This window comes from Aspergillus novofumigatus, assembly GCF_002847465.1.
Source record: "Aspergillus novofumigatus IBT 16806 chromosome Unknown P174scaffold_4, whole genome shotgun sequence".
In the NCBI taxonomy this organism is placed as follows: Eukaryota; Fungi; Ascomycota; class Eurotiomycetes; order Eurotiales; family Aspergillaceae; genus Aspergillus; species Aspergillus novofumigatus.
The window spans coordinates 1,173,813-1,195,145 of record NW_020194277.1 but is presented as its reverse complement, the minus strand read 5'-3'; the positions used below and the strand labels follow the sequence as shown (position 1 = coordinate 1,195,145).

At 51.3% G+C, this 21,333-nt stretch overlaps 8 protein-coding genes across 8 annotated transcripts; 4 read left to right on the top strand and 4 right to left on the bottom strand.

Annotated features, from left to right (window-relative positions):
• Positions 1-290: 290 nt before the first annotated feature.
• Positions 291-4,081, top strand: P174DRAFT_430876 (putative TGF beta receptor associated protein 1; the record flags this gene model as incomplete). The annotated part of the gene is made up of 3 exons (XM_024825664.1): positions 291-450; positions 518-3,108; positions 3,158-4,081. The coding sequence occupies 3 exons, from the start codon at positions 291-293 to the stop codon at positions 4,079-4,081; spliced, it is 3,675 nt and encodes a 1,224-aa protein (XP_024682497.1).
• Positions 4,082-4,143: 62 nt separating this feature from the next.
• On the bottom strand, positions 4,144-5,658 carry P174DRAFT_512154 (putative catechol dioxygenase). Its single transcript, XM_024831856.1, has 4 exons — positions 5,101-5,658; positions 4,941-5,036; positions 4,556-4,920; positions 4,144-4,495 (listed from the first exon to the last, which is right to left on the bottom strand). The coding sequence occupies exons 1-4, from the start codon at positions 5,305-5,307 to the stop codon at positions 4,225-4,227; spliced, it is 939 nt and encodes a 312-aa protein (XP_024682496.1). The 5' UTR covers positions 5,308-5,658; the 3' UTR covers positions 4,144-4,224.
• A 698-nt stretch (positions 5,659-6,356) lies between these two features.
• P174DRAFT_460037 (Zn(II)2Cys6 transcription factor domain-containing protein) lies at positions 6,357-9,022 on the bottom strand (the record flags this gene model as incomplete). The annotated part of the gene is made up of 3 exons (XM_024829834.1): positions 6,357-7,666; positions 7,749-8,360; positions 8,953-9,022. The coding sequence occupies 3 exons, from the start codon at positions 9,020-9,022 to the stop codon at positions 6,357-6,359; spliced, it is 1,992 nt and encodes a 663-aa protein (XP_024682495.1).
• A 1,483-nt stretch (positions 9,023-10,505) lies between these two features.
• P174DRAFT_441168 (putative small nuclear ribonucleoprotein (LSM7)) lies at positions 10,506-11,827 on the top strand. Its single transcript, XM_024827245.1, has 3 exons — positions 10,506-11,112; positions 11,165-11,236; positions 11,295-11,827. The coding sequence occupies exons 1-3, from the start codon at positions 10,896-10,898 to the stop codon at positions 11,420-11,422; spliced, it is 417 nt and encodes a 138-aa protein (XP_024682494.1). The 5' UTR covers positions 10,506-10,895; the 3' UTR covers positions 11,423-11,827.
• A 912-nt stretch (positions 11,828-12,739) lies between these two features.
• Positions 12,740-14,595, top strand: P174DRAFT_441166 (fasciclin domain-containing protein). The gene is made up of 2 exons (XM_024827244.1): positions 12,740-13,620; positions 13,677-14,595. The coding sequence occupies exons 1-2, from the start codon at positions 12,823-12,825 to the stop codon at positions 14,370-14,372; spliced, it is 1,494 nt and encodes a 497-aa protein (XP_024682493.1). The 5' UTR covers positions 12,740-12,822; the 3' UTR covers positions 14,373-14,595.
• Positions 14,596-14,693: 98 nt separating this feature from the next.
• P174DRAFT_420472 (PAN-complex poly(A)-binding subunit PAN3) lies at positions 14,694-16,899 on the bottom strand (the record flags this gene model as incomplete). The annotated part of the gene is made up of 7 exons (XM_024824864.1): positions 14,694-14,767; positions 14,827-14,897; positions 15,009-16,008; positions 16,072-16,227; positions 16,277-16,421; positions 16,480-16,671; positions 16,705-16,899. 7 exons carry the CDS (start codon positions 16,897-16,899, stop codon positions 14,694-14,696), a joined length of 1,833 nt encoding a protein of 610 aa, XP_024682492.1.
• A 606-nt stretch (positions 16,900-17,505) lies between these two features.
• P174DRAFT_441165 (uncharacterized protein) lies at positions 17,506-17,747 on the bottom strand (the record flags this gene model as incomplete). The annotated part of the gene is made up of 1 exon (XM_024827243.1): positions 17,506-17,747. A coding segment is annotated over one exon (242 nt), but the record flags the coding sequence as incomplete, so codon positions are not given.
• Positions 17,748-18,563: 816 nt separating this feature from the next.
• On the top strand, positions 18,564-20,587 carry P174DRAFT_388847 (clathrin-mediated endocytosis regulator UBX3). The gene is made up of 2 exons (XM_024823425.1): positions 18,564-18,838; positions 18,900-20,587. Exons 1-2 carry the CDS (start codon positions 18,704-18,706, stop codon positions 20,307-20,309), a joined length of 1,545 nt encoding a protein of 514 aa, XP_024682490.1. The 5' UTR covers positions 18,564-18,703; the 3' UTR covers positions 20,310-20,587.
• Positions 20,588-21,333: the final 746 nt, after the last annotated feature.

The window sequence follows — 21,333 nt, the reverse complement described above, 5'->3', positions numbered from 1 at the left end:
TCGACTACGAATTAAACATGCTCCATCGAATTTTAAGCTCAGTCATACCAAGCAATTGTGCAACGATGTTTAGGTCTTTAGGATGCAGTGGGATGGCCAAGACGTCTCCAATGACTACTAGGTAGTTAGTTAACTAAACTTAGTTCAGCTCGGCTGCTGACATAGCAGAACCCCCAGTTTGGACCCACTCTATGAGGCATCAACTCCGCCGAGCTCCAGGACATACTATTGTTGTTCACCTTCACATTTTATAACTGATCCGCCTTGAAAGCGCCAGAGCTGGTCTCACTATGGTGTCGGAAGATGACGGCATTAGCCCTCGCAAAAGGAGGAAAATTATCTCTCCAAAAAGAGCCCCTTATGTGCTCCGGTCCCTGTTAGACCAGGTGCCCTTGTCCGCCGAAGACCCCACGGCTGACGATGTCTACATTACCTGTGTTGAGTACTGGAGTAAGCTCTGAACTCCCTGTTGTGTGTTCCTGGAAGAGAAAGGCAACTGACAGGCTCCGCTCCCCAGATGATAATCTCTACATCGGTACTTCCTCTGCGGAAATCCTTCACTTCGTCTGCCTTCCACCGGACCCCTCTGAGACTTCGAACGAACCGTCCTTCATCCTGGCCTCAAGACTACCCATTCCGTTCTCTCAGAATGCACCATTGGCAGCAAGGCACCCCGGGATTCAGCAAATTGTTCTGCTTCCAACAGTCAACAAAGCATGCGTGCTCTGCAACGGCACGGTTACTTTCTATCTGCTACCTGAGCTCAGCCCGGCATTCAATAATACGAAGGTCAACAACTGTCGCTGGATCGGCGGTCTTGACCTGAACGCAGATACAAATGGTACTGAACCGCCCGTTGTTCTGATTGGCGCGCAAAGTAGAATGATGCTGGTTAGGATTGGGGACGATGCTCGACGCATCAGAAACATCGAGTTTCCCGGCTGTCTCATGGCATTGCGAAGAGGAACAATTGCCTGTGCTGCTGACTCACACGCATACTCATTGCTTGATGTGGAGCATCAGCAAAAGATCCCTCTGTTTCCTATATCCTCGTCTAACGAAGCGTTCGAATCGGGCCATGTGGAGGATATGCCCTCAGCTCCGTCTCCAACACCTCAAGGAACCCGCACTCATACCAGGAGCCCTAGCTCGAATACACTTCTTGGTATGCTTCAACCAAATCCGCCGCACCTTCAGCATGATCGGTCGCGCTCTGCGACACCTGAACTCTCCCCAGATTCCGGGACACCGAGACGATCAGTTTCGCAAGACCGACGTCGCAGTGCATCGCCGCGAACATCTATTGAAAACCGAGCAGGCGAGCCACAGCCTGGCTCCGTCAGTGACACAAAGCCGCTTCCTCCCTTGCCGAAGCAGCTAAAACCCCACATTGCGTCTCCAACACCGTCGGAATTTCTGTTAGTTACCGGGACAGAAGAAAAAGAACCTGGAGTTGGCATGTTTGTCAATCTAGATGGGGACGTTGTACCGCGTGGGACACTCAATTTCCACCGCTACCCTGAGTACATTGTAATCGATAGCGGTGAAGGGAACAACCTTGTCGAGTCGAACGAGAATATGCACGATCAATACATCCTTGCGGTCATAGAGACAGACCAAGACGGAAAACGGTGCAAGTGGTTGGAAATTCAACCGTGGGACGTTGATCCGAGGGAGGAGGAGAATTGTAAGAGCTGGCTAGAGGTACCTTCGGCCGAGGACATACCGTCATGTCCCGTGGGAATCTGTCACACAATGAGCTCCAGCCGACTCGAATTCGGTGAACTGGGGAGCTTGTTACAGATGGTCCGCTTGAAGACGCCCTCCTTGTCTCCTTACCTACCAGTGACAGATCCAAGGACCCAGGCTTCCATTGAGCAGCTCCAGAAGGAGAAGGAATTGTTCGAGTCCCAAGACTTGACTGATTCCGATGGAGCAAGGAAGGGCGATGGGTCGCCAGAGCGGGGTTGGGAGGCGGAACGCAATAACGAAGAAGCCAAATTCGCCCGGGCTCTGGGTCAGGCTCAAAGCAGCTTGGTAATGTGGTCTGGACGTCGGATTTGGCGAGTGGTTAGAAATCCATTGACAACACAGCTTGATGGTGTTTTGCAAGATGCCCAGGGTTCAAAGGAACTCATGTACGGGGATTTGAAAAGGGGTCCTATTCTGGATGTTTTTGAAGAAGTTCAGGCCGCCGAGCCGCGCTCCGAAGCCGAGTTTTTGGGACTCAATTTCTTGAAACAAAAGTCAAGCCTCCTTCTTTTTGGTGACCTGCTCTTCATGGATGCAGCTGCTCGAAAGGGGGCGGCCATTCAGGAAACGGAAAGGGTGCTGATTACTGGAGGGTTGGATCCGCGGATTGTTCTCTTGTTGATCCCACAGCTGCGTCAAGAAGTCTTGCAGGGCCCGCAAGGAATCTGGATTCATGGAGGGCTAGCGCAGATCGCGGAGGTTTATCTACAGCGCCTGGACAAAGCAGACGAACAATACAAAGACCTCAGTGCTCTCGATGATGAAGTCGTGAACATGATCAAGCGCTTTCTTCTTTCATGGCAGCAGAAGAGAGGTTATGGCAGCATCGCTGATGAGACCTACGTCTTTGATAGCGTTGATGCAGCTCTGTTGCATTTGCTCCTGGAACAGGATTCTCAATTGACAATGGAGCAGCGTTCGGTCTCTCCAATCCGTGCGGAGCTGAATAAGCTTGTTGATAACTGGAAAGGCAGCTTCGACAGGGCTGTGATACTGTTAGAGAGTTATCACAGACTATACGTTCTCAGCCGGCTGTATCAGAGTCAGAAAATGTCCAGAAATGTTCTCAAGACATGGCGGAGAATCATCGAAGGAGAAGAAAATGTGGGCGGGGAGGTAACTGGGCCGGGCGTTGAAGCGCAGATGCGCAAATACCTCGTCAAGATCAAAGACGCACAACTGGTCGAGGAGTATGGGTCATGGCTTGCTGGGCGTAACCCTCAACTTGGAATCCAGGTCTTCGCAGACAAGACGAGTAGGGTTCAACTCGAGCCGGCTGATGTCGTGAAAATGTTGAAAGAGCGTGCCCCCAACGCAGTCCAGGTGTATCTGGAGCATCTCGTTTTTGCCAAGAATGTGAGTACTAACATGCTTTATTAGTTGTTCGAGGGCCTAACTTATGTAGTACACGCAATATGCGGACGACCTTCTCAGTTACTACCTGGATACTGTCCTATCAGTCCTCGAGTCCTCCTCCTCCGCTCGGGAGTCTCTTGCAGAATCCTACTCGACCTACCGCGCCCTGCGGCCCCCTAAGCCGACGTACATGAACTTCATAATGGAAAACACCCCAGCCGAACCCTGGTGGCAGTCGCGGCTTCGGCTGCTGCAGTTGCTCGGCGGAGGGAGCAGAAGCCAATTCTCTTCGATGCCATCGCCCTCCAAACTGACGTATTCAATTCCTGCGGTTCTCGCCCGGATCGAACCTTTCCAGAATGAACTCGTCTCCGAGTCGGTGATCCTGGATGGCTTGCAGGGCCGCCACCGGGAGGCACTCCGCCTTCTCACTCACGGGCTTGGCGACTATGACTCTGCCGTTCGGTACTGCCTTTTTGGCGGACCTCGCAGCACCAGCTCAGCAGGGACGGTCGAACTCCCTGACAAGTTACACCAGTCGGAACTCTTTAGGTATCTTCTGGACGAATTCCTTCAGATCCAGGACGTGTCCGAACGGATCGAGCGGACCAGTGATCTCCTGGCACGGTTCGCTGCTTGGTTCGACATCAAAGACGTCCTGCAGCTGATCCCCGACGATTGGAGCGTGGATATCCTCAGCGGATTTCTGGCGCATGTCTTCCGGGTCCTGGTTTCCCAGACGCGAGAAGCGCGGATCGAGCGGGCGCTCAGCGCGAGTTTGAACTTGCGCATTGGCGCGGAGTATATTGAAGGAATGGAGAAAGTTGGTGGGTGGGTTGAGGACGACTCGGGGGTGAGAAGGTTGAAGGATGCTGCAGCTGGTGATGCCAACAGCAATACAGCAGCGGTGCAAGTGGCCGACGGCGGAAGTGACTTCGGGGACATGGTGGAAGCTTCACCATCCGGGCTGTGATACGTGCGTATTGACCTCATTGTAACTACCATCCCTACGACGACTCCTGTAATGAATGATGCGTGTTATACACATGATCACATCTTGCAAGACAGTTTCAATATGTACAGATACAAACAAAGGTGCAAATATAGCTAATCTCTTCAATCCAGGTCCGGCACCGGTAACCCATTGACGATGCGAACCTTGCGGCCCAACTTATCGAGCGCCTCCTTGGAGTTCTTTGCGCGCAGATCAGCGGTTTCCTGATCGGTGACGAGGACAAAGTCGTAGGTGAGCAGGGCGTGGTCCTCGGGCACGTTATACTTCTGTGCGTATTCGGGGCCCGCCTTGCCGAGATCGACGACGAGGGAGTTCTTGACGCCGAAGACCGCGTCGGAGGTCTCGTAGGGGTCGTTTCGGAGGTAAAGAGCCCTGCCTCATCATTAGCTCCATTTCACTCTGCGAATAGAGAAGAGGAGGGAAAGAACATACGTAATCAAATGATCATACCCCTCCTTCTCGAACATGAAATGCATATGCGAGGGGCGATACGGATGCCTATGCAGCTTCTTCAACAGCTTCCCCACCGGCCCATCGTGCGGGATCGGATACGGCACGGGCGTGATAGCACTGAACCAGAACACGCCGTCCTTGTCGCTGCGCATGATGCAGCGCCCGTCGGGCCCGTCGCGGCCGGGATACTGCACGTCGTAGTGGCCCGTCGAGTCGGTCTCCCAGATATCGATCTTGACGCCCTCAAGCGGCTTGCCGTTTGTGTCTTTGATGGTGCAGACGACGAGGAGCGGCTCGCCTTTGGGATCGTGCGACATCAGGCCGCCCTGGGTGATCTCTTCGGCCTCGTGGGTGTGGAAGGGACCGAGGACGGTGCCTTCTGTTGAGCCGGGGGTTTGGGGTGGTCGATTGAGTCGACGAGGATGGAGAGGCCGAGGACGTCGGAGAGGAGGATGAATTCCTTTTTTCTCTTGGCGTTAGTTCCCCGTGTGTGTTTATTACAAGAGTATAGGGTAGATACGTACCTGTCGTACATCGGAGGAGATTTGGCCCACCTCCTTCAAGAAGGTCAGTCCGGTCATCCATTCCTGGGAGCTCAGTCGGGTCTCCCGGGCGAAGTCGTGGAGATGTGTGACCAGACGCTCGAGGACGTATTTCATGCGTTCATCTTCGCAGAGAGAATTGATCCGGATGACGTTCTCGGTGATGTTGTCGACCGTGAGGTCTTTCATAGGGGGATCTTGACTTGTGAGGGGTCCATGATGGGAGTTTTGTATGAAACAACAAAACAAGCAGTCAATCAACAAGTCTGAAGACAAGATAAATGCTCAAGCTCTTCAATGGGGGACCACCAGGTTTAATAGACCAGACCCATCAGCCCATTGTCCAACGAGGCACGAAGAAAATACCACCCCGCAATGACCACCGGTTCCGGGAGAGAGCTGAGGAGCCGATGGATTGATGGGTAATAAATGTATAAGCAAGGGCTTGCTTGATCGACCTGGCCCGTCATTGGTCTGGTCGACGAATCCGCAATACCCCGCAAAGACTATTTATTTCCGAAGCTTCTTGAGATAATTACCTGAGTGGTACTCTCATGCACCACCTAGGACAAGATCACCATCTTCATCATCATTATCATCATCCCCATCTAGACTGGGCGTCGGAATTACCCCGGGCCTAGTTCCCTTTTTGGGCGTTCTGCCGGCGTGTACTTGGAAGCGGTCAGCATTAGATGACCAATCAGTGCAGCCTCAGGCGTGACACTATCCGCCTCAGGCTCCCCTCAGCTTTACATGCCGATCGGCAAATCCGATGGATCCAGGTTGCTTGCGGGGTGTCCCACTTCCGACTTAGATGAGGAGATCCGATGATTGTGGTCATAAGGAAGTAAATCTACCTAGGTGCAATAGTCATTGTCATCTGTGCACTGTCAGTCCTTCGTCGAGATACAGGCTTACAACTGCGTCAATGCTATCCCATCTGTGCTTCTCTTCGTTAAACGGGTAATGTCTTTTCCTGCCGGTTAAGTCCTAGCCGATATAACTCTCTACAATGACTGTTACGTTTGAGTCGCATGGTGCCAGACAGTCAATTTATAGAGAATATAGTCCAAATACAAACACCGAGGGATATCCGCTGAACTCGCTCAAACAGTACAGACTCAATGGATAAGTACAGAAATTGTTCACCCTAATCAAACATGGATCTCGATGCCTGCTCAGATCCCCAGAAGTTATAAAGAAACGAAACCAAGTCGCAACACCAACAAGAAATAAGCTTAAGCTCTCACTAACTTGCGATCTCGTTCTCGATCACTGTTCATCTGCTCATGACCATTTTCTTTGACCGCAGCGGCCACTCGCGCATGATGGTCCACGGTGTCCATGATCGCTTGCATGAGCCGCGAGTTGGCGTCTGGGTCGTCGTCGTCCGGCACTGGATCGTTGTTGCGATTGATGCTGACGCGTCGGTCATGATTCCCCACCGCGCTACCATGGATCTCACTCATTGCACGTCGGGGAGCGGTGTCCTTGAGCGATGGGGTCCCCGGCGCGGGTCCCCCCGTGGGTGCGGAATCTCTTCTACTGTTGTAGGCCACGCCGCCTTCCTCTCGTGACCGGTCGTGCTCCGGAGCGTGAGCCACAGACGCGGGGGTCGGGGCAGCAGACGTGGTGTTCACTGACATGGCACCAGGGGTTGGAGCCGAGGCGGGAGTGTGGGCAGCCGGAGAGTCTTTCGACTGAGCGTTGTCTCCGATTTCACGGCTTGTGCCGTCCGACCGCGCCTCGCGCAACTCCTCCTCCTTGACATCCTTCCAGGAACACTTGGCATGCTTTTTCGTGCAGCCCATGCATGCGGTCAAATTCTTCAAACAATCCATGTGGAGCCGACGGCAGCGATCACAGGGTGGGAGAATACGCTCTCCCCGTTGCAACTCCTCCATGCGGGCAACCATTTCAAGCTTGAATGGACCGCCATCATCCTTCTCCATATTGTTGGCCTTGGGCGGAGGCAGTAATGACGACGGCGTACTAGGGATGGCGACGGTAGTAGGTGCGGGGTTGTACATGTTGTAATCCCCAGCGTCCGACGCTCTCGGCCGCGGCCGTGACGACTGCCGGTTAGCTGATCCAGTTGACTCTTCGTAGCTGCGCGCTTGCCGATCTTGCGTAGTGAAAAACTTTTTCATCAGCTCGGCACGCGTCGTAGGAGATGCGCCTTTGATGGAGGTTCCATTGATGATGGTAACATTGTCTGTGTTTGAGTGGGAGAACATAAACTGCTGCGACAGCGCGTTTTCCTCCATGGGAGGTTCTCCGGGATTCATACGGGCGGTATTCACTGCGACAAATCCAGTGGAGGGAGAGTGAGCGTTGGACGGAGGATTGCCATTGAGCGGGTTTGGAACCGCGCCAGTCGCATCGCGCCAAATCGGACTGAGCGAACGAGGCTGCTGCTGAGATTGTGGTAGTTGATGGGGTTGGGGCGGGTGATGGGCCTTGAGAGAGACGTCATTTTCCCGGCGCGTGACAATAGCCGTTCTGCGATTTTTCAAACGATGATTGAGCTGTCTAGCTCGAGCCGATACTGCAGTAAGGACACACTAGTAAGCTTCCGGCGCCACTGAAGGAGACCGCATGAGCGCATTTGAAGGGAGTCATGAACCAACCTTGATCGGCAACTTGAATAATCTGCTGCAAATTCTTCTCCAAGATCTCCAGCGCACCCAACTCTTTCTCCTCGTCCTCGATGATTGGCTGCGGCGGGATCATCTTCTGTGGCATCCCGGATGCAATAAGCACATAGTCTTCCTCGCTGATCTCAACTCGACACTGCTTGGTATAGAACTGGCAGACGCGCACTCCATTGCGCGACTTCTCCAGATTGAACTGTTCCGGTTTGCTCTTGGCAAATTCGACGACATCCAACCAGGTGATGTTAGGCGGTTCTTTACCGTGCGACTTGAGTACACGAGGAGGGCCGTCAAACAGGCGCTCGAAACGCTTGATCAAGATGGGTCCCAGAGGACATGCGCCGAGGTTACCCGCGATACTTTCGTGGCGATGGAGCACGCCGTCATATTCGCCGACTAGGTGTAAAATAGCTGGCATAGTATCTTCAAGAGAGACTAGAGGCAGATTGTCCGGGTACTGACGAGCGAGGTAGTTAATCTGGAGATGGTTCGAATGGCTCTTAGGTACTTTGGAAGCAATCGGATGGTAGTCGCCGGACGGCGACCTGGGCCGTTTGTTCGACGGCTCTGCCGCCGCTGGGGTCTGGACTCCATGAAGCTGTGCAACGTGTGTGGTCCAGTGATTCAGCCAGGGAAGGAGGATAGGTGAAATTATGAGAAAGATGGTGAAAGGGGTTAGAGAGGAGTTGAGTTGAGGCTATCGCGGAAAAATCGACACCGGAAAATCGAGCGCTTGCGGGGATGGAGGGAATTAGGCGATGAGGGAAAAAAAGGTCAAATGGCGATCGATGGTGAGTGACGGCGGAGCATAAGGCTCCAGCTGCGGATTCCCAAGTAGCCACTGGGCTGCGAGAAAACCTTTTGAGTTAGGTAATAAGGAACCCCAACAAACAATGAATTATGGAGTAAGGGTGGGCGAAAAGAAGGCGGAGAGTATGCAAGACGCAGAAAGAGATGGAGCAGATACAACTGGAGAAAATAACTATGAAACGATAGCAGCTAAGATGAGCGTTTGGGGAAAAAAGATTAGGACATAAAAGAGGCCAGAGAGAGAGAGAGAGGGAGGAGAGGACGACAGGAGGAGGAAGAGGAAGAAGAGGAAGACGAAGAGGAGGTGGAGAGGCGGACGGGATGGCAGAGAGACAGGCCAATTAGTTCGTTGTCGGGTATCTAAGCTGACAGGGAGATAGACAGCTAAGGTAGGTACTAGTAGGTAGGTAGGTACGGAGTACGGCCTTGAGTACTGTCATCTGTAGATGGATAGATAGGAGACCTTAGGAGACCTTCGGAGTATATTTCTCAAGCACGGTTTGGACAAAGAAGGACGGACGGATGGGATGGACAGCCAGAAAGAGCGAACAAGGATGAAAGGGCGCTATTATTGGACCATCCCGATGGCCACAAATACCTGATGACGACGGGAAACGAAGATGGGGTGGTGATGGCGCGGATGGCGGAACTCGACACCTCCAAGGAGTCCTTCTGCACTCTAGACGATTGTTGCCTTAGGCCACCAATCTAAACATGGGTGCGATCGGAACAGTATTGTAGGCAGACTTATAGAGCAAAGATGATCACTAATTGATGAATCAATCTACTGGCAAGAACGCACAAGGGGAAGGAAGTCTGACAACAGCCTATACGTTCCCGCGTCGTCCAGGCTCATCTTGATGCTTTCCATTCGACTGTGATGGGGGAGCTGGATTCTTTGCAAATGTCAGGGAGCGGAGTCCCGCCGGCCTGTTCCGCTGGCCATTCGCTGTGGCTCGGAAAATCGGAAAAGACGGGTAATTACCGTACAGCCCAGAACTCCATGTGTAAGGTAGGCATCAGAATTTCCTCCACTCCTCCAGATTACACAGGATCATGGAGCATTCGTATAAAGTAGGAGACGGTTGGATCTTTACTTGAAGGAGTAACATGGAAGTCAATAGGTACAGATAAGCTGTTAGCAGTTCTTGAAGCCGACGGGTGGCCTGAGTTGGCTAGAACCCCTTGCGGACGGACTGGGTCAACGGACCTGGGAGTCCCAGACACGTTGTCGGGATGACGCGACAAGTGGGATTTATCGCTACAGCGTCCATTTAAACAGGTAGGTTCATCCTTTCAAATGATCCCACGCAAAGTCGGATCAAATACTTTGTATGCCAACAGAGACCACGAAGCGCAGTATATATTGATCATATCTTTAAGGCTTCATCATTCAACGGCAGGAGATTCTTACTGACAACAAGGGAAATGAAGTTGCGCTCCGCCCGTCTCTTGTAACAATACAGTATAAGTAATACAAATTCATCCCGTAAGATTGTTCTCTAAGGTTGCCCACGAAACATCGGACATCTGCCTGCTCCTCCACTGTGTTGCAGCGAAACGGGTAGCGAAAGCATCGGAATAGTATTCCTATGGTAAGGGTTTGTATGACGCAGGATATCAGGTAAAATTACCAGCGCCTTACAGGAGGTTTCCTTCGGGTATCTTAGGTACCTTACTCAAGAGGGGAGAAGCCTAATACGTACCAGCCAGAATGCAAAATGTCAAGTGACTAGGCCAAATTTTCTTGCTTCCACCAGTGATTAGTTATGTACTCCATATGTGGGCTACACAATCTGGACACAGCCTTAGGGTAGGGACGGCATTAGAGAACCTATTATTATTACCACTCATTTTTGTTGACCCCTCGTCCCCTCTTCGAAAATCCCTCATACTCACAGCTACCTTACTCATACTCAACCTCCGCCTATCACAGTTATCTTGCCTGTAAGTTGCAGGTGACTCCCCTCACTGGTGCTACTCTACCCCCTCGGGTCATCCTGCACTTTACAGAGTCAGGGGAGCCAGCTTGGAACTACCCAGAAAGGTCAGATCACGCCCCTCTTTCTAATCTTGCCAACACATCCCGTCCAATTCGATCCATCCACCAAACCCAGATCCCCTCATTCTTGTTATTCCGCGCACGTCTTCTCTCCGTCCCACCTCCCCCCCCATCCCCTCTCTTCTATTAACCTTTTTTAACATTTTATTATTAAGCCAGATCAGACCAAAATCAAACCATTAGAAAACGACACCCAATTAAATAAGCAAATCTTTAGATCAGATTACCAGGCAATCCAGGCTAGCCAAGCCATGTCTGAACGAGGCTCTTTCCGGGGTGGTCGTGGCCGCGGCGGAGGTCACGACAGGTATGGCGGCCGTGGCGGTGGTCACTCCTCCCAGCACAGGGGTGGCGGTGCAGGTGGCGGTGCGCAACAACAGCAGGAGAAGCCCAAGAAGGAGAACATTCTTGATTTGTCCAAGTACATGGACAAGGAGGTGAAGGTGAAGTTTAATGGAGGACGAGAGGGTGAGTTTGTCACCAACTGATTGTGCTTCTTGCCTACTAAAATCGATTCTAGTTAGCGGTATGCTCAAGGGTTATGATCAGCTCATGAACCTGGTGTTGGATGATGTCAAGGAAAGCATGCGTGGTAAGTGATAGAACTGCGTCTCAAAGCTGGATGATGTGTCTTAACATCTTCTATCTAGATGACGAGGGGAATGAGACTACCCGCTCCCTTGGTCTCATCGTCGCCCGCGGCACTCTGATTGTGTTGATTTCTCCAGCCGACGGCAGCGAGGAGATCGCCAATCCTTTCGTCCAGCAAGAGGAATAGATTCTGCGAACGTATCAGTTTCTTAAGAAAGTGAAAGATCCTTCTTGTGTCGTCTCGTCAGGCTATCCGTGAAGAACGTGCGGACCTCTTGTGATACACGACGCCCGCGCTATCGGCTCCGATTCTGCTTTCCTTTGTCTGTCGTCCTCCAGAGCTCGTCCTGGAAGGTCGTTCGTCTTTGACAAGGCAGAGAAAGAAATCGAACAGCCAGTCCTCACCCTTTCGCATATACATCGAAGGCTTCTGCAGCATGAAGATGTGCTTGTGTCAGGTGGATGGGATGGGATTCCCACATCATGCAAATATGCGATTTATGGATGGCTGCATCTTGCGTCTACCTTTGATCCAGCATACATTGTCATGTAATAGATATACAATACTTTGAACTCATGAATTAACGCGTCAACATATCTATCCTACTGGGCAGAGACATGGACCAATCGTAGTATCTCGGCCGACCTGATTTGTGTTCCCCAAGCTGGTCTGGTAAGGCCCTGGATGGACCTCTGCCACCGAACGCTTCGAAAGGCTTTACTAAGACTCATTATACTCTACCGACTTGTATTATTCTTGAAAAAAGGCATGACTTTCTAGTATCTACTGCTGATAGTTTTGCTTTCATTGCTGCAAGCATCGGCGAAGTACATATAGTATGCCACTGAAAGAAACATACAGATATTCTTCTGGAAGTATCTTTCAACGGATGCATATTGCTGGAAGTGGTCTTGTTAGAGGGAGACATCGGAAATCCTCACCACATGTACTACTAAAAGCCTCAGGCATCCAATAGTATACCCAGGCCTCAAGGATAGTGAGTACCCACTTAGCATGCATGATTCAGACTGTCAACCACAACTCTTCTCAGTACAACACCTCACTGAAATAAGACTAAATTGACCACTCCCGATCATTCATCTAGAGCTAAATTGCTATTATTATGAAACTAACCCAGAGCCTATTGGCTCAGAGAACCATCACCTTACTTGCCCCTAGACCCGATATTGCTGTCGTCATGGAATCTCCACAGCCCGAAGCTAATCTAGGTCCACTGGGCCAGGCTCAAGTACGAATACGATGGCATCGGGGTCAGAAGTGAGATTGGGCGAGACTGTCACTGGCATGAGAATTGATGGGAATTCATGGAATTATCCTTGTTCAATGAAAGCCCGGCTGATCTTTTCGATCGCCCCTTGATTGTTTGATTGGGTTAGTTGATCTATGCACTGTAAGCGCTTCCGAAGATTCCACATCGGCTTCGTCATCATACTATATGTCATGATGTGATTGAGGGTTGCCTTAAATATGGTCTGTGGCGCTGGTAAGGATAGTTTCGAGTTCATATCATATTTTATCTTCTTTTTGTATATGTTTTTTGTAAAGACAAGTTATCGACTGACGACATGAAGCTCTACCGTCTCTGGCCAGTGCTCTCGCTCAGTGCCGCCATCGTTATCCCAGATGAACAGGTCCTAAGTAACATTGCTAAGCTCGATGCAAACAAAAACGGTGTGAACAAGGACTCGACATCCTTCCTCTCCTCGGTCGAATCCTCCATCCAGGACGCCGCGACCGACTTCAGAAATGCCCTAGACGAGGCCCTTGAGCTCGCCTCCGATGCGTTTACCACCCAACGGCTGCAGTCCGGCGCCTCTGAAGCAGCCTCCTGGATTACGAATTTCTTCGATCATCCCACCGACGCGGAGAATCTTCCCAAAGATTTCGAGCAATTGCCGCAGTACCTGCACCCGCGTCGACCTTTCCCGCCTCGCCATCCCTCCTTCAACAAGACCATCTACGAACTGATGAAATCCAGCAAGTATACCACCATACTCGCCAAGATCATCGACGAGGATGACGAGCTGGTCCAGTTCTTGAACAGCACCGAGGCAAACCATACCTTCTTTGCTCCTACCGACGAGGCCTTCTCAAAGATCCCGCATCACTGTCCTGGCCGTGATCGCGACCACGACGACGACCATGAGCACCACAAGATCCCGAAGGAGGTTATCCGGGCCATATTCCGCTACCACGTTGCACTAGGCCGCTATTCGGCCTCAGATATCTTCCACAGCCACACCGTGCCAACCACCTTGAACGAGTCCACTCTAGGCCCTGATCTGCCCCAGCGCCTGGCCGTCCGTGTAGGATGGAAGGGCCTGACGCTGAACTACTACAGCCACATCGTAGCCGCAGACATTGTAAGCTCACTTCCCCAGGGATACCAACAGAGAACGCAACTGACCTACATATACAGGGCGCCACAAACGGCATCATCCACGGCATTAACGCCATCCTCATCCCACCCCCGGAAACCCTTACGCTTCTAACTATCGTCCCCTCCGAATTCAGCACCTTCACCCTAGGCCTCTACAAAACCGGCCTGGCAACCGCTCTCAACGAATCCAGCACACCCCACCACCACGGCGGCACCATCTTCGCCCCCTCCAACTCAGCCTTCAAGCACCTCGGCCTCAAGATCAATGCGTTCCTGTTCTCGCCCATTGGCGAAAAGTACCTGCGCGCCCTGCTACAGTACCACATCGTCCAGAACAGGACTCTATATTCGGACGTCTTCTACACGGCTGAAGGGGAGATCAAGCCGTTTGGTGTAAAGGGCTTCACGCATCTCGATCTGCCGACCCTCCTGCACGGGCGGAAGCTGGCGGTCGATGTCGCCCGCTTTGGTCCGTATGCATCGCTGAAGATCAATGGCTTCCAGCGGGTGGCTTTTGCGGATGCGTTGGCCAAGGACGGCACTGTACATGTTGTCGACCATGTTTTGATCCCGCCTCGAAAAGTCGATGATTCCGCGCCTGATTGGACTGGCAATGATGATGAGTTGACTGTTGAGGAGCTTAAAAGCCGTCTCGGAAACTGGTTGGCAGAAGACGAGGACGTGGATGAGGTCGAAGTGATACATGACATGTTGGCTCATGGTGCTGAGCTGTAAATCAAAGTGACTGCCTAACGGTCGATTCTTGTCAGCAATGGTCGTCGATGATCTGATGATCATACCTTCCTTTAGCAGCATCAGGCTGCATCTCCCTCTCGTTCTTTAACTATTTTCCTTGATATTAAAAGCCAGACTGCTATACGAAGGCACAGAGAGGCGGATGTAGTATGCAGGATATTCTCTATAGCCAGTAACTTCAAATATATTTCTAACTGTTTCACTTGAATTCTCGTTCGTATATCAATGACACCAATAGCTTCCAAATACGTCATGGTCATATGCTGCCAATAGGTTGGGGACAGTTCCTCAACAGTGACCTCAGCGAATTCCTGTTAGCGCAGCGAGCGACGGTTGTAAATCCGAAATCGTCGCATCCTGCCAATACATATTGGCTGAGAGTAAGTCTCAGAATAGCAAGGTGGCATCCCACCTCTCATCCAATCACTCATACAGACAGCCGCATTCTGACGAGAAGTAATGAATGCAAGAGACAGCGTCATGCAGAGGACGAAAATCTGCCGCCTGAAAAGAGAACATATTCGTGGACGTCAACACAAAATGAACAGTCTCCCGCAAGGCAGTCCATGGTAACGCAGCGTTGCTCAATGCATTCTTCTTGCGGGCTTCATCAACGCCTGGAAGGAAGATTCGAGCGCCTTTTGCAGCTCCTTGTAGCTGACAATGAAGCAGCTCTGCTCGTCCCGGCTGATCAGCGTTATCTTTTCTTCTGTTCCTGCATCCAGCTTGTTCAAACATGAGATCACGTGACCCAGATCGACGACGGGGTCGCCCTGCGCATCCACCTGATGGAAGACATAATCGCGGAAAATTTTCAAGAAATAACGCTCTCCATTCTCGGACCATTGTCTGTCATGCTCATATTCCGGCCGTTCGTTTACGAAGTTCAGCTTCGTCATCAGTCGCACAAGACGGCCATTTTCCAGTTCTCGGCTCAGGTCCGATGTAAGTTGATCATCCAAGTGAAGTGCCGAGTCAAAAGTCGACATGAGCTGCGAAGATATACCAGTGATGAAAATGTCAATATTTCGATCCTGATCTTTCTGCATGCCGTTCAGCAACCAAAATACCGAGTTCTTCAACTGCGGACTGTAAGCACGTGTAAAGTGCTCCATAGCTTTCGTAGGGTTGTGCATGACCGTCGGCGAATTGGCACCCAACGTGACGATGAGTTGTCCGAAATTGACCAGATCCTGACGCTGAAGATCGGCAACTGTACGCTGGCTGTCGAACTGGACCACATCCATGATAGCACAGGCGTTGAGTCGAATGCGATTCTTGCCGGTCAGTAGAATCTTGCTTGCGTCAATGACTCTGGCTGCAAGACCATTGCTATGGATGGCCTTCAATGCGTTGGCAATCTGGGTCATGTAGCCCCACAGAATCTGCTCAGGAATGTGCACATTGTGACGACCTTGAAACCTTTGTTGGCCGGCGCCAAGGTGCTGTTCAGCGAGCGTCTTTGAAAGAGGATGGTAGTCGGTAACGAAGATCAGCGAGCTATCCTGAAAACTTCTACTGGTGAACGCATCGTGGACTGTCACCACACTACCGTTGCACACCCGCTTCCAAGCCTGGACGGATCGAATCGCTTTCTCGTTCGTCAACCGAAAGCCTGGAGAGCCACTTAGCCTTGACTTTCTGGTAGAGAAATGAGGGATGACGAAGGAATGCATACCTTCTAATCTCCGGAGCGCGTAAAAATTTCCATCTTTGCTGGATTGCGCTTTGTACACCCAACTCGGAAAGCCAAAAATAGTCGCATTCTTCTGGTGGTTCAGGTCCAGAGGGACAAGAGAATGGAAGTAGTCAATCTGAGCTGGTAATTGAGTGTCTGCTCTCGTTTAGCATGATGATTTACTTGAGAACTCAAGCCAACATACTGGGCAGTGTTTGCAGCGTGGCTGCCGCTTTCTTCTGCAGCTCCTCGCGGAAGTCATTAGGGAGGAACAAATCGTGGACATTGCGCTGATACCCCAGAGTGCTCTGGCTATGAGGACCGATAGGAGCGTACAGATGGTATTGGACCTGTCGACAAGACGTTAATTGGATACGAGACATCGTTCGATACGGCAAAGGAACTCACAGGTTGTTGAAAGCCAGCTGCGCCAGGGAAGAAAGCAGCACCACCGAGTGCTGCTGCAGTGTCATGAGAATATGGATTTGGCTGAACGGGGCCAACAGCTCCACCTGCGGATAGAGGAGTCGATGTCGTTACGAAAGGATCAAACGGGCTCGTAGATGTGATAGGGCCGTTGCCATTTCCTTGAAGAGCAGCCTGAAACGGGCGATTAGCGATTGGAAAACGTACACCAGGTCTGCGCTTTCGCCTTCTAGCACCAGGCCAAGAGGATTCCACAGATGGGATGGGTCTGCCTTCAGTGGGGGTGTAATGTCCAGCGCGTTGTCCGAAAGGCGAGGGAAAAGCAGGAGGAATATGAAGGGGATTAGGGTCAAAATCATCGGCAAGAGCATTCAAGCTGATGCCAGCGGACGGATGTCCCATCCTGAGGAAATTGTGGTAGGCCCTGTGTCAATCTTCTCAATGCGCAAAATATTGGGGATGATTGACAAAGGCTTTTTGCTCTTTGAATACGACCCTATGTGCGAGAATTGAGGTGGAAAGGAGACTGAACAGGAGAGGCAAAGAAAGATAGGTGGGCGCGGACAGACAAGTGGTGAATATGATTTGGTTCCTGTGACTTAAACCAAGGAAGGCACGACTTACCAAGTGCGAATTGTCAAAACCCTGGGGAACAAACTCCTGTACTTCGGCTACAGTCCAGTCAGGAGTTACTGTATCTTGTCGCAAGCCAGGAGTACTGGCATTGGATCCTTCTCCCATTAGCAGAACACCTAGTGACTAGAAAACTGATTGAGCCTTACGCGAAACGACACTTCTAGGTTGAAACGGAGCTGCATTTGCAGCTTTTGGAGATATTGTAGTCATTTTCTTTGTTGTGGCTGGTGTGCTCGTCGGAGATGATCCATTCGACGACAAGAGGGAGGGTGTGAAGCTGGGGGAGTCGACATTGAAGCGCTTTTTACTGCTGTTACCAACACGTCCATGTAAGCTATCGCTCAGTCTACAAATGTGGATTTGATCCTCTTATCAGAAGAGGAGGGCCAGCGAGGGTTTGATGTAAGGGATCCCAACCTGTCCGACTGATATGACGAATTGAGCTTATGGGGATCATGGTTGAAAGCGCAACCTTCACGAAGATACGCCCAGGTTAGATGAAGCTCATGGTTTCTATGAACGCGCAAATGGACGAGGGGCAAGCGCAGCACCTTTATCTTCATACCGACAACGACCGTATATGGTGATATTGCGACAAAGAGTGTCTTTTGCATTTTCTAGAATGAGAGGAGATATGATGTCAGCAATTTCGCGTCGCATAGTTAACACCTGGCCATTGTCACGTCCACGAGGCCTCCCATGTACGAGACCCTCTGTTCAGAGGTCCTTCTCGAGCCAAAACTGACCTCTCGCCTTTATCTTAGGCGACCCCGTCCCGCGTCGGGAATCGTCCAAAGCAGGCTTCCCTGCAGAAGCCATGGTATGTCTTTATCCAAATTGGCGGGGATCAGCGCAAAGGGATCTCCATTGAATCATAACATGAAAAAATTGGACAATAGAATATATCGAGAGGAGACCGCATTCCTCTATGCTCCGGTAGAAATATTCGATCGCGATGAATCTCCTTGAACGTCGAGGGAGATTACGCCAAAGCACGTTCGTGAGAAGCAGAGGGCACGCTGCCGGTGCGGAATTCTCCACCCCAACAGATCGGAGACTATACAACCGAGCAATACTAGGCAATGGCCCACTATGCAAAGACGATAGGCATCGAGACAATGTCGCACCCTGGATGGCCGCGTAAAAGGCACAGGCCGTTTAAGGTAACTTGGAGGGAGAGAGCGCCCGCGGGGAGAGGGGAGACTTGATTAGTACTCGACAAGTCGGCCTCTCGTAATGGCGGTGCATGGGCCAACAACCGCCTGAAGCGCGCGTCTCCGGCGCCAAGTTCCCGGACCCGGCGATGATGGAGCTTCAAAGAGGACAGCTAGCCACCACTTGCGTAAAAAGAGTTTCCTTTCAACTGTGCTGTTTCTTAGTTACCGATATCGAATCTTGGGTTTCAATCTACTTATTTTGCCAGAGGCCGATTGCTCGATAACTTTGAGAGTTTATGCAACATAGCCGTCGCCCGCCATTTGAAACCCCGTCATAGCATACAACTGCCACTACTTCCCTGGAGAACATTCATATTACTTCGTCATTGTATGGATCACGACTCTCATTAACTATGTCCTCCTCAGGGCTGGATATCTCGCAGCTATCTGACAGCGAAAAGTCTGCTCTCGAGACCTATATCGCCGTGACAAGCCAAGAACCATCTGAAGCTATTCCTTTATTACGCCGATCACAATGGAACGTCCAGGTACGTCCTAAGCGTCGAGGCATTGGAAAATGAAGAACGGTGCTGATCAACCCCTGCAAAGATTGCAATCTCCAAGTTCTTTGATGGGGAAGGACCCGATCCCGTCGAGGAAGCTCGCGCTGCTTTGAACAATCCGCCTCCGCCCCGGCCTACCCGTGAAACCCGAAATCTCATGAGCGATGACCTGAACGCGCAATTCTCCCCGGCCGCTCGAGCTTCAGAACCTGCTCCTCGGATTGTGACTCAGTCCGAGGACCACTCAGTTTACCGACCGCCTTTCTTACTGGCGCTATTATTTACTCCGTTCAACATCATATATCGATTACTATGCACCTCGTTCCGCCTCTTCAGCAGCTTATTTCCGTTCCTGCCTCGCATACTTAATACCACTGCCAACCCAGCTCTGCAGGGTGCCCGAGGCCATAACTATGGACGTCGGCCTCTTGGACCTCAGGATACAGCCGCCAGGTTCATCCGGGAGTTTGAGGAGGAATACGGGTCTAATGCTGTGGGATTCCTGGAAAATGGTTACAATATGGCGCTGGAAAAAGCCCATCGGGACTTGAAGTTCCTCCTAGTGGTTCTCCTTTCTTCCGAACATGATGATACAAACGCCTGGGTCCGAGACACACTACTCTCGCGGGAAGTCGTTGAGTTCATCAAAGACCCTCAGAATGAAGTGATTGTCTGGGGAGGCAATGTCCAAGACTCTGAGGCATATCAAGTCTCGAACTCTCTCCGGTGCACGAAGTTTCCTTTTGCGGCTGTTATTGTTCACACGCCCAATGTGTCTTCAACTGCCATGTCTGTCGTGTGTAGGATTTCTGGAACAACATCGCCATCAGAGTTTGTGGAGAAGCTCCGAGCAGCAATTTCACAGAATAAAGAAGCTCTTGAAAGGATCCGGGCCTCACGAGCGGAGCAACAGGCTTCACGCACAATTCGGGAGCAGCAGGATTCGGCCTACGAGCGATCGCTGGCTATCGACCGCGAGCGCGCTAGACAGAGACGGGAAGCTGAAGCAGCTCGGCAGCGGGCGGAGCAAGAGGCGGCCGAGCGGCAAGCGGCTGAGGAGAAACGTCTCCACGACATTGCGCAATGGAAGAGATGGCGCGCGGCGTCTATTCAGGACGAGCCTGGGCCCGAGGTCAAGGACGCCATCCGCATCAGTATCCGGCTGCCTTCAGGCGAACGTGTCATTCGAAAATTCGCTCCCGAGGCCGACATTGAAGAGCTCTACGCTTTTGTCGAGTGCTACGAAGTTCTGCAAGATGCACAGGGGAAGCCTTCCGGGGTGGAAAAGCCCGCCGGGTTCGAACATCAATACGATTTCCGACTCGTCTCGCCTATGCCGCGGACGGTGTATGAAGTCGAAGCTGGTGGATCGATTCGGGACAAGATCGGTCGCGGTGGGAATCTCCTTGTGGAACCAATTGATGACAGCGACGAGGAAGAGCAGGAAGTATCCTAGGCACATTGGAGGTCTACTGTTGATGTACATGGGGTTGATAATGACATTATGGTAGACAGGCGCATTACCCCTAGCGGGTGTCGTAATGGTTCTATGATGATACACCGATATTCATATCTATCTACATTGTCCTTGGGCATGACATTCTGATATCTTAAGCCTTGCGTCATACATTTTCTATCCAGTGCCAAAGGTCAAACTCTACCATGCGAGTCACGGCACGTTGCACCTGAGCATAAATTGAATTGACACCATTACGACATAAACCGAGTAAGCCAAAGCCTTCGTAGTTGGACGACGGTATGCTCGTTGCTCCTCCGCATAGTTGCATCTCGTATCCAAGGCGCACGGAACCCTGCACGAACGCCATCCCGAGCGCCAGCGTGATACCGATCGACGCGGGCGTCATAGATGACACATGACAGATGTATCTAAGATCGTCTGTTCCAATTGCATCGAAGTAACCCTGTAGGCTGTAAGGGCTACTGCTACCTAATGTCGCCACAACGCCACACTGAGCGATCCCGACTATGATCATCTCAAGAATATCGACGAGCTGTGCGACATGGATTTAGGTTTATGATTCGTAGGTAACTCTATTTATGTAGCCTTTACAGACTGCGGCACCGCCCGGAGAAGACCAACCACGTAAGTCTGAGGTATTATTTAGACCTACCAACCTTGGGTATGCAGACATGGCAGGGTCATCCTGGCAGTCTATGCTTTGAAGACTCCGTATAGATGATTTCATTGGACATGATCTCGTAGGACGGACCACTCCGACTCCGAGATATACAGGATTTCCTTCGCGGTGATCACAGACACGTCGCGGAATAGGGAGTCTCCAGGTGACTGCGCATGAGGATCCGACTAATGATCAATCATAGTCGATCAGAACTCAACTCCCGAGACGATAATAATTCAGTGTCGCAGGAGATATCGAACTTTATCTCCGATGATCAGCACGACTTTTATTCATTCATAGCTGACTTAATTGAAATTATGCAGTAATGCAAAATCAGCT

What these genes read in the sequence shown, in the direction of transcription:
- P174DRAFT_512154 (XM_024831856.1), bottom strand. Translation starts at nt 5,307, where the DNA reads ATGAAAGACCTCACGGTCGACAACATCACCGAGAACGTCATCCGGATC. An exon ending in TCTCCTCCGATGTACGACAG is followed by an intron (nt 5,037 to 5,100) that starts GTACGTATCTAC and finishes AAGAGAAAAAAG; the next exon opens with GAATTCATCCTCCTCTCCGA. An exon ending in GGGTATGATCATTTGATTAC is followed by an intron (nt 4,496 to 4,555) that starts GTATGTTCTTTC and finishes ATGATGAGGCAG; the next exon opens with GGCTCTTTACCTCCGAAACG.
- P174DRAFT_441168 (XM_024827245.1), top strand. Translation starts at nt 10,896, where the DNA reads ATGTCTGAACGAGGCTCTTTCCGGGGTGGTCGTGGCCGCGGCGGAGGT. An exon ending in GTTTAATGGAGGACGAGAGG is followed by an intron (nt 11,113 to 11,164) that starts GTGAGTTTGTCA and finishes AATCGATTCTAG; the next exon opens with TTAGCGGTATGCTCAAGGGT. An exon ending in TGTCAAGGAAAGCATGCGTG is followed by an intron (nt 11,237 to 11,294) that starts GTAAGTGATAGA and finishes TCTTCTATCTAG; the next exon opens with ATGACGAGGGGAATGAGACT.
- P174DRAFT_441166 (XM_024827244.1), top strand. Translation starts at nt 12,823, where the DNA reads ATGAAGCTCTACCGTCTCTGGCCAGTGCTCTCGCTCAGTGCCGCCATC. An exon ending in ACATCGTAGCCGCAGACATT is followed by an intron (nt 13,621 to 13,676) that starts GTAAGCTCACTT and finishes CTACATATACAG; the next exon opens with GGCGCCACAAACGGCATCAT.
- P174DRAFT_388847 (XM_024823425.1), top strand. Translation starts at nt 18,704, where the DNA reads ATGTCCTCCTCAGGGCTGGATATCTCGCAGCTATCTGACAGCGAAAAG. An exon ending in GATCACAATGGAACGTCCAG is followed by an intron (nt 18,839 to 18,899) that starts GTACGTCCTAAG and finishes ACCCCTGCAAAG; the next exon opens with ATTGCAATCTCCAAGTTCTT.